This window comes from Aquarana catesbeiana, linkage group LG03 (assembly GCF_042186555.1).
Source record: "Aquarana catesbeiana isolate 2022-GZ linkage group LG03, ASM4218655v1, whole genome shotgun sequence".
In the NCBI taxonomy this organism is placed as follows: Eukaryota; Metazoa; Chordata; class Amphibia; order Anura; family Ranidae; genus Aquarana; species Aquarana catesbeiana.
Window position 1 is genome coordinate 662,607,750 of NC_133326.1, and position 12,327 is coordinate 662,620,076.

At 41.0% G+C, this 12,327-nt stretch overlaps 1 protein-coding gene across 1 annotated transcript in view; it reads left to right on the forward strand.

Moving 5' to 3' along the window:
- The window catches only part of LOC141133429 (complement C3-like), a 731,058-nt gene that overhangs the window by 499,575 nt on the left and 219,156 nt on the right, over positions 1–12,327 (forward strand). Inside the window, exon 25 of the mRNA XM_073622815.1 lies at positions 10,470–10,545. Within this exon, the coding sequence (XP_073478916.1) occupies positions 10,470–10,545 (76 nt within the window). The remainder of the gene's footprint in view (positions 1–10,469; positions 10,546–12,327) is intronic.

The following is a 12,327-nucleotide window of genomic DNA, read 5'->3' on the forward strand; positions in this document are numbered from 1 at the left end:
CTGGCTCTGGACTTCATCATTAAGGATGCTACTAGAGAAAAAACTTAACTCAGTGAATGAAGCCAAAGAAGCAGACTATTTAATATTCATTTGTCTTTGCTAGGAAGCATTCCTTTCATCTCAGGACACCCCCAGCTTCTAATGTGAAACCCCCAAAGCTTGGATGGCACACTAAGCCAAAATCCATTGATATGTCTGCTTGCTTTTTGTGATGCCGGATACCTCAGCACTATTGTCCTGATGGTCTTTCCTCCTTCTGTTACACAACGTATGCGGGCCCCTGCTTGAGGATATAAAAGACACAAAAGATTTACATACTTTCCACCACAGGGATTTTTATACGAGGCCTACCAAATCAAAGACAGTGAGACTTGTTCTCTGTTTCTCTTTTGTTACGTCTTTGAACCATGATCGTGTCCTGAAGAAGCCTCATGGCAAAACGCGTAGACGCACAAGGGCTCACTGTACCAATTGTATCAGCTTCCATGTTTTTTATCTTTTTGAACATAATGTTTATATATTGTAATTTTTTCCAATAAATATTTTGAATTTAATTTCTCCACCTCTCCATTGTTTCCAGGCCTACGAAGTCCGGTTTTTGGCTACAATTATAGTATCCTCTTTTTTGCCTACATATTTTCGGATGTGGCATTGGTAGTGTGTTTTCTTCTAATCTTCTCTTATTTTGAATAGCATAGTGAACATTTACTCCTGCAGACTTTGAATTCTGGCAGGAGGGGGAGGAGGAGAACCTGGATTTCAATGGTTGCAGGAGGAAAATGCAGAGGATCAGTTTCTGTATATGCCGCACAAGCCCCCTGGAGCAAATAGCAGGGTCACCATTGTGGCCCCTGATGCTATACAAGTGGTTGGGGGAGGTTTGGTAAAAACACATCTCAACTATGGGGTTTTACCGTCCCGCAAACAACAAATGTAAATGAGCCCTTACTGTCCTGAGCCCCCTATAAGGCTGTTTACACACTGATGCGCTACAGTTTACTTGCACCACGGGTGCAGCACAGTGCATATGCGGCTATCCTGTGGGTTAGCTGCACTTTGCCATAGACTTCTATTATATCTTGCAGGTGTGGTGCACTCCTGCATAACACTCCGCCTGGGACAGGAGCTGGCTCTACAGAGGAAGCAAATTATGCAGCTCCTACTCCCTCACAGTTGCCTGCTTCCTCTGCACTGGCACCGGCTCAATGCACTCTGATGCTCTGGAATGCTGGGTCGGCAAGCCCAGATCTGGATCAACAGGTTGCTGACCCCGGGCATGCGCTTTCCTGGTTTGAGGGCCACAAGAGAGGGCTCTGAGGGCCACATGTGGCCCGCAGGCCATGGGTTGAGAGCCCCAGCATTACAGTGTGACTTTTAGTTGTTTGTTGTGTTGCCCACCAATCAGTTGCACTTGCTTTGGGCATTCTGAGGTTTAAGACTTTCTTTTTCCCTCAATGGATGAGAAAAAATATCAGATTTTTGTGAATAAACATTTTTTTTTCTATATAAAGAAAGTCCTATGACATGTGCCTTAAAGCATTGCATGTACCAGCATATTGAAACACTCCTTGCATGCAACAATGTGCTTTTAAAAAGGACTTGTAATATGCAAGCTGCACAGAAAAAAAAGACAAAAGACAGAAAGAAAAGCCCTGTCTATACTGTGTCTCTGCGTGGAAGTGGCCATCTAGGTAAAGGAATAGGGCTTTGCTTCTTGATGTTAGAGCTGCCCCCGATGACTGGTATTCTGATTTATGGTTGAGTAATGATCTGTAGGGCAGGTGAAAGAAGCATAGACGGAAAGGATGAATTAAAAAAAAAACAGAGATACTTGCTCTAAAGGTGCTCAAGCACAGATTCTCCTCCAGCAAGCACACCACAACACCAAATCTTGTTCCAAACCAGGTTAGTCTAGTAGTCAGAGACAGCAGCGCCTTTGAATAACTCACACTGTAGATATATAGCTGTGAGGCCCAAGGCACTGGAAATGCATTGCAATTTTTTTGGAGGATAAAGCTAAAGGGTAAATCTTCTAAGGTACTGCTTGGGCACGTTTAACAAATCTAGATATTCCCTATAAGATAGCAAATAATACAGTGAAGGAAAAAAAGTATTTGATCCCCTGCCGATTTTGTACATTTGCCCACCGATACAGAAATGATAAGTCTATAATTTTAATGGTAGGTTTATTTTAACAGTGAGAGACAGAATAACAACAAAAATATCCAGAAAAACATATTTCAAAAAGTTATAAATTGTTTTGCATTTTAATGAGTGAAATAATATTTGACCCCTTCGCAAAACATGACTTAGTACTTGGTGGCAAAACCCTTGTTGGCAATCACAAAGGTCAGACATTTCTTGTAGTTGGTCACCAGTTTTGCACACATCTCAGGAGGGATTTTGTCCCACTCCTCTTTTCAGATCCTCTCAAAGTCATTAAGGTTTTGAGGCTGACGTTTGGTAACTTGAACCTTCAGCTACCTCCACATATTTTCAATGGGATTAAGGTCTGGAGACTGGGTAGGCTGCTCCAGGACCTTAATGTGCTTCTTCTTGAACCACTCCTTTGTTGCCTTGGCTGTGCGTTTTGGCCATTATTATTATTGCTATGCTGGAATACCCATCCATGACCCATGTTCAATGCCCTGGCTGAGGGAAGGAGGTTCTCACTCAAGGTTTGATAGTACATGCCCCTGTCCATCGTCCCTTTGATGCAGTGAAGTTGTCCTGTCCGAGCTCTTTGACATCAACTCAACTCGCCGTGTTTGGAGGAGGAGGAGGAGTGCTGCCTATAACCCCAAGAACACCATTCCCACTGTCAAACATGGAGGTGCAAACATTATGCTTTGGGGATGTTTGTTCTGCTAAAAGGACAGGACAACTTCACTGCATCAAAGCACTGCATCCCCAAAGCATAATGTTTGCACCTCCATGTTTGACAGTGGGAATGGTGTTCTTGGGGTTATAGGCAGCACTCCCCCTCCTCCTCCAAACACAGCAAGTTGAGTTGATGTCAAAGAGCTCGATTTTGGTCTCCTCTGACCACAACACTTTCACCCAGTTCTCTGAATCATTCAGATGTTCATTATCAAACTTCAGACGGGTCTGTACATGTGCTTTCTTGAGCAGGGGGACCTTGCGGGCGCTGCAGGCTTTCTGTCCTTCATGGTATAGTGTGTTACCAATTGTTTTCTTGGTGATTATGGTCCCTGCTGCCTTGAGATTACTGATAAGATTCTCCTGTGTTGTTCTGAGCTGATTACTCACCTTTCACATAGTCATTGAAATTCCACGAGGTGAGATCTTGCATGGAGACCCAGACTGAGGGAGATTGATAGCTATCTTGTGGTTCTTCCATTTGCGAATAATCACACCAACTGTTGTCACCATCCCTCCAAGCTGCTTGGCGATGGTCTTGTAGCCCATTCCAGCCTTGTGTAGGTTTACAATCTTGTCCCTGACATCCTTGGACAACTCTTTGGTCTTGGCTATGGAGGAGAGATTGGAATCTGATTGATTGCTTCTGTGGACCTGTGTCTTTTATACAGGTAACAACCTGAGATTAGGAGCACCCCCTTTAAGAGTGTGCTCCTAATCTCAACTCGTTACTTGTATACAGGTGAAACTCGAAAAATTAGAATAACGTGCAAAAGTTCAATTATTTCACTAATGCAACTTAAAAGGTTAAACTAATATATGAGATGGACTCATTACATCCAAAGCAATATAGTTCAAGCCGTGATTTGTCATAATTGTGATGAATATGGCTTACAGCTCATGAAAAACCCAAATCCACAATCTCAAAAAATTTGAATATTGTGAAAAGGTGCAATATTCTAGGCTCAAAATTTCCCAATGTCATGGGAAAGACTTCTGACCTGACAGTTGTGCAGAAAACCATCATTGACACCCTCCATAAGGAGGAAAGCCTCAAAATGTAATTGCAAAAGAAGTTGGATGTTCCCAAAGTGCTGTATCAAAGCACATTAATAGAAAGTTATGTGGAAGGGAAAAGTTTGGAAGAAAAAGGTGCACAAGCAGCAGGGATGACCGCAGCCTGGAAAGGATTGTCAGGAAAAGGCCATTCAAAAGTGCTGGTGGACTTTCACAAGGAGTGGACTGAGGCTGGAGTCAGTGCATCAAGAGCCACCACACACAGATGGATCCTGGACATGGGCTTCAAATGTTGTATTCCTCTTGTCAAGCCACTCCTGAACAACAAACAACGTCAGAAGTGTCTTACCTGGGCTAAAGAAAAACAGACCTGGTCTGTTGCTCAGTGGTCCAAAGTCCTCTTTTCTGATGAGAGCAAATTTTGCATCTCATTTGTCAACCAAGGACCCAGAGTATGGAGGAAGAATGAAGAGGCACACACTGCAAGATGCTTGAAGTCCAGTGTGAAGTTTCCACAGTCTGTGCTGATTTGGGGAGCCATGTCATCTGCTGGTGTTGGCCCACTGTGCTTCATTAAGTCCAGGGTCAATGCAGCCATCTACCAGGAGATTTTGGAGCACTTCATGCTTCCTTCCACAGAAGAGCTCTATGGGGATGCTGACTTCATTTTCCAGCAGGACTTGGCACCTGCCCACACTGCCAAAAGCACCAAAACCTGGTTCAATGACCAATGACCATGTGCTTGATTGGCCAGCAAACTTGCCTGACCTGAACCCCACAGAGAATCTATGGGGCATTGCCAAGAGAATCTATGGGGCATTGCCAAGAGGAAGATGAGAGACAAGAGGCTGAACAATGCAGAAGAGCTGAAGGCCGCTATTGAAGCATCCTGGTCTTCTATAACACCTCAGCAGTGCCACAGGCTGATAGCTTCCATGCCACGCAGCACTGAGGCAGTAATTGCTGCAAAAGGGGCCCAAACCAAGTACTGAGTACATATGCATGCTTATACTTTTCAGAGGTCCGATATTGTTCTATGTACAATCCTTGTTTTATTGATTGCATGTAATATTCAAATTTTCTGAGATTGTGGATTTGGGGTTTTCATAAGCTGTAAGCCATAATCATTACAATTATGACAAATCACGACTTGAACTATCCTACTTTGCATGTAATGAGTCTCTCATATATTAGTTTCATCTTTTAAGTTGCATTAGTGAAATAAATGAACTTTTGCACGATATTCTAATTTTTCGACTTTCACCCGTAGAAGACGCCTGGGAGCCAGAAATCTTGCTGATTGGTAGAGGATCATTGAAATGCAAATCAATTTATAAATGCATTTTTCTGGATATTTTTGTTGTTATTCTGTCTCTCACTATTAAAATAAACCTACTGTTAAAATTATAGACTGACCATTTATTTTGGGCAAACATACAACATCAGCAGGAGAGCAAATACTTTTTACCCTCATTGTAATTAAACAAAAGTAAAAAGTTTATTTGACAACCTCAGCACCACATACCTAAAGTTTAAAAATTATCAAAAAATGTGGATATGTGGGACTTTTGAGGTACTAATCATTTTACCCTCAGAAGAATAACATAGTGTACCAATATTATAAAAACATATCTTTATTATGAAATAGCAAAATGTTAAAAGAAAAATGGACACGTAAGTCCACATAAAAACATATTAGGTGCATATAGAAGTATACATAGAAACAACTACTCGATACACCTTCATAGTTATATTCAATCCTAATTGTCACAATGCAACCAATAATATATACAGTATCTCAAAAAAGTGAGTACACCCCTCACATTTTTGTAAATATTTTATTATATCTTTTTATGTGACAAACACTGAAGAAATGACTAGACATGTGCATGATGAAAAAATTTGTTTAGTTTTGTTTCGTTTTTATCCATTAATCTAGTTATTTAGTTTAGGTAAATTTGTTCAATTCGTAATTTGAATTTGTTTTTGGAATTTGTATTTGGAATTTTAGAATTTTCTTCGAATTTACCAATTTTTTTAATTCAAAACGATCAAATCGGTACATTTTCGAATCGGTCAAAACAAAAATATTATATTGTTTTCAATGCAGCAAAGTGAACGAACAAAAGATAATCTTCATCAAATGATTACAATGACTCTTTAAATCACCTTTGGCTTAACAAACACAGCATTATTTTGAAATGGTACTCTAATAACGCACACTTTTGATTTTAGCAATATGTGTAGTTAGCATTCGATTGGAGATCAATGTAAAATTCAATTCGAATTTCAGTCCAAATATCCGGAGCATTCGATAAAACTTGTTTGTATTGTAATTTGAGTGTTCGGATATATCCGAATCTACGAATAACGAAAAATTTGTCCTAATATTAATTTGGAAAAAATGAACTGCACATGTCTAGAAATGACACTTTGCTACAATGTAAAGTAGTGAGTGTACAGCTTGTATAACAGCGTAAATTTGCTGTCCCCTCAAAATAACTCAACACACAGCCATTAATGTCTAAACCGCTGGCAACAAAAGTGAGTACACCCCTAAGTGTAAATGTCCAAATTGGGCCCAATTAGCCATTTCCCCTCCCCGGTGTAATGTGACTCATTAGTGTTACAAGGTCTCAGGTGTGAATGGGGAGCAGGTGTGTTAAATTTGGTGTTATCGCTCTCATTCTATCATACTGGTCATTGGAAGTTCAACATGGCACCTCGTGGCAAATAACTCTCTGAGGATCTGAAAAAAAGAATTGTTGCTCTACATCAGTGGTTCTCAACTCCTGTCCTCAAGACCCACTAACAGGTGAGATTTTAAGTATTACCTTGGTGAGATGCAGACCAGAATTCTGCAATCACTTAGCAGCAAATGATATCACCTGTAATGTATTTCAGTTATCTTGCAAACCTGGCCTGTTAGTGGGTCTTGAGGACAGGAGTTGAGAACCATTGCGCCACATAAAGATGGTCAAAAAAATTAAATCAAATCAAATATAGGACCCACTTTCAAAATCATGGAATTGTAATATTTAATTATCACAGATTCGTCCAATGGATGGGATACCTTCAAGGCTATAAGGAGTCATTATACGAATGATAAGGATATGACAAAGAGATGTCTCCAAAAGAATAGCCATTAATAGGATCAACAGTGTATCAAAAATAAGAAAAAACTTTATTGAAAAAATTCAGCCATAAGGTTATTCAACTAGGGGTGTAGTGACACCATACTAGTGAGACCAACTAGTGCACCCAGTTCAAATTACAAATAAAAATTCACAACGTTGTCACAATATGGCGCCAGACTTAACCCCCCACACACACACACACACACATGCGTAATCAATAAGGAAGGACTGGAATTGCTAAGATGACTTTTGTTTGGTTGTACAATCTGCTCCTAGCATGTCCTTTACAGGACTTGTGCAGTAGTTGTATAGATAGATTGAAGTGAACAGATGTGTAAGTCACTTATGATGGAAAAGCACTAATATAGGTAATCTTAAGCCGGTTACACAAATCTCATATGTCAGCATATAGCATATAAACTGAGGAATAGATTTGCCAATGTTTATGCAGGAATGAAGACGGGAGAATATATCTCTCAGTACACATAGGTAACTTAGTCCAATCCTATGTAAAAATGGCTATAAACATTGGTATACTCAGAATGCCTTGATATACTTCACAGTATAGGACGTGCTAGGAGCAGATTTTACAACCAAACGTCATCTTAGCAATTCCAGTCCTTCTTTATTGGTTACACGTGTGTGTGTGTGTAGGGGGGGGGGTGTGTTAAGTCTGGCGCCATATTGTGACAACATTGATGCACTTTGAAAAAGTCACGTGGACAGTGACGCAATGCATCAGGGAAAAGAGCCGTGGTGACGTCACTTCCGGTCGCGGCCGAGATCGGAAGGTTCCTATGTGATATATGCTGTTTGTTTGTTGCATCAACTGTAAGTTACTATTTATTATTATTAAAAGTTTTATCAAAACTCTGCACCATGGAGCCCTCCTCTTTCTTTTCCATGTCACTGAGCGCTATTATCCTGGGAGCTTGACTTTACCTAAACGACCGGCGAATCGATGTGCCAGGGACCGATCGGCCAGTGTGGATTTGTCAGTGAGGCTCATTTATTTGATATATGAGGTGAGAGGCTGGGAAAAAAGGTTGTCACCCACACTGGATGGTGGCACATGCGGGATGGTGGAGATTAGCCGGATGGTGGCACATGCACTTTACACCTGATGAATTTTTTCACACGTTTGGATTCAGCATCATACTTGGATTTCTTTGCACTTTATATGAGATTGTTCCATATACATTGAACTTTATATATTTAATTTGCACAAAGAACTTTTGCACATTTTTTTGTTGGAAGCCCTGGACTGTCATTTGCACTTTGTTTTGTCATTGTTGCACAATTGCCATTTGCACATTATTTTTGCTATTTTTTGCACAAATATATATCTTTTCATTTGCACTTCATTGCCAGTTTGCACAGCTGTTATTGTTGCACATTCTTTTGCACAGGTATTATTATTGGATATTTGGTACTGTGTTTGCAGCACCTTTTTATTTTTCATATTTGGATCTTTATTATGAATGTTTACAGTTTCCATGAGGATTAATAAGCTCCACATTCCCATTATTTTCCATATTGTGGCAACGTTGTAAATTTTTATTTGTAATTTTAACAAAACTGAGGGGGTTGGTCTCACTAGTATGGTGTCACTACACCCCTAGTGGAATAACCTTATGACTGAATTTTTTAAATAAAGTTTTTTCTTATTTTTGTTACACTGTGGTTGGCTCTACATAAAGATGGCCTAGGCTATAAGAAGATTACCAAGACCCTGAAACTGACAGGACGGGTTCCACTCAGAACAGGCCTTGCATGGTCCACCAAAGAAGTTAAGTGCACATGCTTAGTGTCATATCCAGAGATTGTCTTTGGGAAATAGACATATGAGTGCTGGCAGCATTGGGGGTGGAGGGTCAGTGCTCAGACCATACGCTGCACACTGCATCAAATTGGTGTGCAAGGCTGTCTTCCCAGAAGAAGATGATGCACAAGAAAGCCCACAAGCAGTTAGCTGAAGACAAGCAGACTAAGGACATGGATTACTGGAACCATGTCCTGTGGTCTGATGAGACCAAGATAAACGTATTTGGTTCAGATGGTGTTAAGCATGTGTGGTGGCAACCAGGTAGGGAGTACAAAGACAATTGTGTCTTGCCTACTGTCAAGCATGGTGGTGGGAGTGTCATGGTCTAGGGCTGCATGAGTGCTGCTGTCACTGGGGAGCTACAGTTCATTGAGGGAACCATGAATGGCAACATGTACTGTGACATACTGAAGCAGAGCATGATCACCTCCCTCCAGAGACTGGGCCACAGGGCAGTACTCCAGCTTGATAACGACCCCAAACATACCTTCAAGATGACTACTGCCTTGCTAAAGAAGCTGAGGGTAAAGTTGATGGACTGGCCAAGCATGTCTCCAGACCTAAACCCTACTGAGCATCTGTGGGTCATCCTCAAACGGAAGGTGGAGGAGCGCAAGGTCTCTAACATCCACCAGCTCTGTTATGTTGTCATGGAGGAGTGGAAGAGGACACCAGTGGCAACCTGTGAAGCTCTGGTGAACTCCATGCCCAAGAGGGTTAAGGCAGTGCTGGAAAATAATGATGGCCACGCAAAATGTTGACACTTCATCCACCAGGTCCGTACAAACAACAGGATAATATGGCGCACTCCAGATATGGCTGTATACAACTAGCAACAAGGAGGTGGACTGGGCAATAAAACAAGTCCACATAAATCAATATGTCCATGTGAGGAAGATAATAATATGCTGTCTTTAGGAGGCTGCCAGTTCAAACAAGTTAGAAGAGACTCTGGAACATAGTAAAAGACAAAAAACAGCGCCCTCTAAATGCAGCGAGTTAACTATATTTAATATTAAGAAGTAAGATTAAGAACACTCACAAACGAGAGACATTATCCAGCATGGGTATGTGTCATATAACTTTCATCCACGCTGTCCCGGGATAGTGCTGAGCATCACAGGCAGGTGGAGGCGATCCACTAGGTCCGTGATGTCATCATGGAGGAGTGGAAGAGGACTCCAGTGGCAACCTGTGAAGTCTGGTGAACTCCATGCCCAAGAGGAAATATTGACACTTTGGGCCCAATGTGGACATTTTCACTTAGGGGTGTACTCAGTTTTTTTGGCAGCAGTTTAGAAATTAATGGCTGTGTGTTGAGTTATTTTGAGCGGACAGCAAATTTACACTGTTATATAAGCAGTACACTCACTACTTTACATTGTATCAAAGTGTCATTTCTTCAGTGTTGTCACATGAAAAGATATTATAAAATATTTACAAAAATGTGAGGGGTGTGCTCACTTTTGTGAGATACTGTATATATAGGTAATAAAGATGACAATGGAAGGTTCGTTTTAACAGGTTTATGGGGAGCCAGATGTACTTTCATTCTTATATCATTGTATAATACAGTCAAAGACCATAATGTATCTTTATTTCCTTGTCAGGTTACAGTCAACAACTTACATTCAGAAAAAGTGACAACTCCTATGCGGCAAGTTCTGAATCTCCACCCAGTACATGGTAAGAAATTATCCCAGGGAATCAATAACAGGGAATAAAAGGAACACACTAAAACTGCTTATAGTATCTTTAGTGAGTGAATCAATTTGAATATATTTATTTTCCTAAATATATGCATGCCACTGGGGTTGATTTACTAAATGAAAATAGACTGTACACTTTGCAAGTGCATTGGAGTTGAGCTCAGTAAATAAGTAAATAAGGGGATGACTTCCATCATGTGTAAGCACACATTCTGTTTTTATTTTTTTATTTTTCTTGCATGTGATTGGGTATTCTTTAAAGTGAGAAGCTTTACCCCATTTACTAAGCTCTGGAGCAGCTGCACCTGCAAAGTTCAAAGTCTATTTGCCTTTAGAAAATCAACCCCAATATGTCCAGTTTTCAGAGAATTTTACAATTCATAAACCATGAGTATCTGGAGTCAGACATTGCATGATTTTTTCACAAAACAGGAATATCTGCATTGAAATTTTCACAGGAATCAAAAGTGATTTGATCATACTTATGAAAGTGGAGCTTTGGGTATCTGAAGTGGAGCTCTCCTTGCTTTGCCTCTAATTCTTGATCTGAAGCAACCCAAAGTGGCACAATGGGGAGAACAAGGTCTGATGCATTACAAACCCATTCCTGGCAAATAGGAAGTGCGGAATTCTACTTCTGCTTTGATATATCAGGGTTTGGCAGATGCAGCGGAGTTAACCCCTGTCATTTTATTCTATCTAACGGAGAATTGGTAGGTTCCTGAATCTGCCCACTCTACTCTGGATTTTTTATTGCTTTTACATAATGGACTTACAGAGGAGCTAAAACAGGGCAGAGATGTTGTTTTTTGAGCATCTAAGGCATATAAGAACCCAGGGACTGATGTAGGTGGTATTGCGGTGGATACCAGTCCTTAGAGTATTCCTACAGGGACATGCAAATATTTCCCCACCCACAAATCTCCTAACTCTCGTGCACACAAGCGGACTGTCCGACAGAAAAAGTCAGACGGAAGCTTTTCATTGTAAATCGTGTGTAGGCCTCACCGATCGTGTGTAGGCCTCATCTGACTTTTTTTTTTTTTTAAATCTGACGGATCTAGAAATGGAACATGTTCTAAATTATTCCGACAGACCTAATTCCTATCAGTAAAACCGATCATCTGTATGCTGGTCCGGCGGACCAAAAAAGACGCATGCTCTGAAGCAAGTACGAGACGGAAGCTATTGGCTACTGGCTATTGAACTTCCTTTTTCTAGTCCCGTCGTAAGTGCTGTACGTCACCGCGTTCTGGACGGTCGGACTTTGGTCGGATTTTGGGTTGACTGTGTGTAGGCAAGACTGCTAGAATGGAATTCCGTCAGAGTTCCTTCGTAGAAACAGTCAGAGTTTATTACAACGGTTAAACCGGTCGTGTGTACGCGGCATTACAGTGATCGTTTCCAAATTCATAGAAGGGCCAGTCAAAAGTGGTACCTCATTTAAAAGTGCAGTATGCCGAACTGAGTCATGTGCCGACCCCTAATATCCCCTGGCAGGGCCGCTGATAGGGCAGTACAACCAGCCCTGTTGTACCGGGCCCAGGCCCCATCAGCTCTACAAGGGGGGACAGCTTTAGAGCTCATTTTTAACAAAAAAGAAAAAAAATAGGACTAAATGACATTTCCACACCCGCTTGCTTACTGGGATGTAAAATTAACATTTTCTGGGCCCCATCAGGTCAACAGAGAAGCCCAGGAGGTGACAGTAGAGGAGGGACTTTTTTTTTTCATTTTTGGGTACAGGCAGATAATCCTA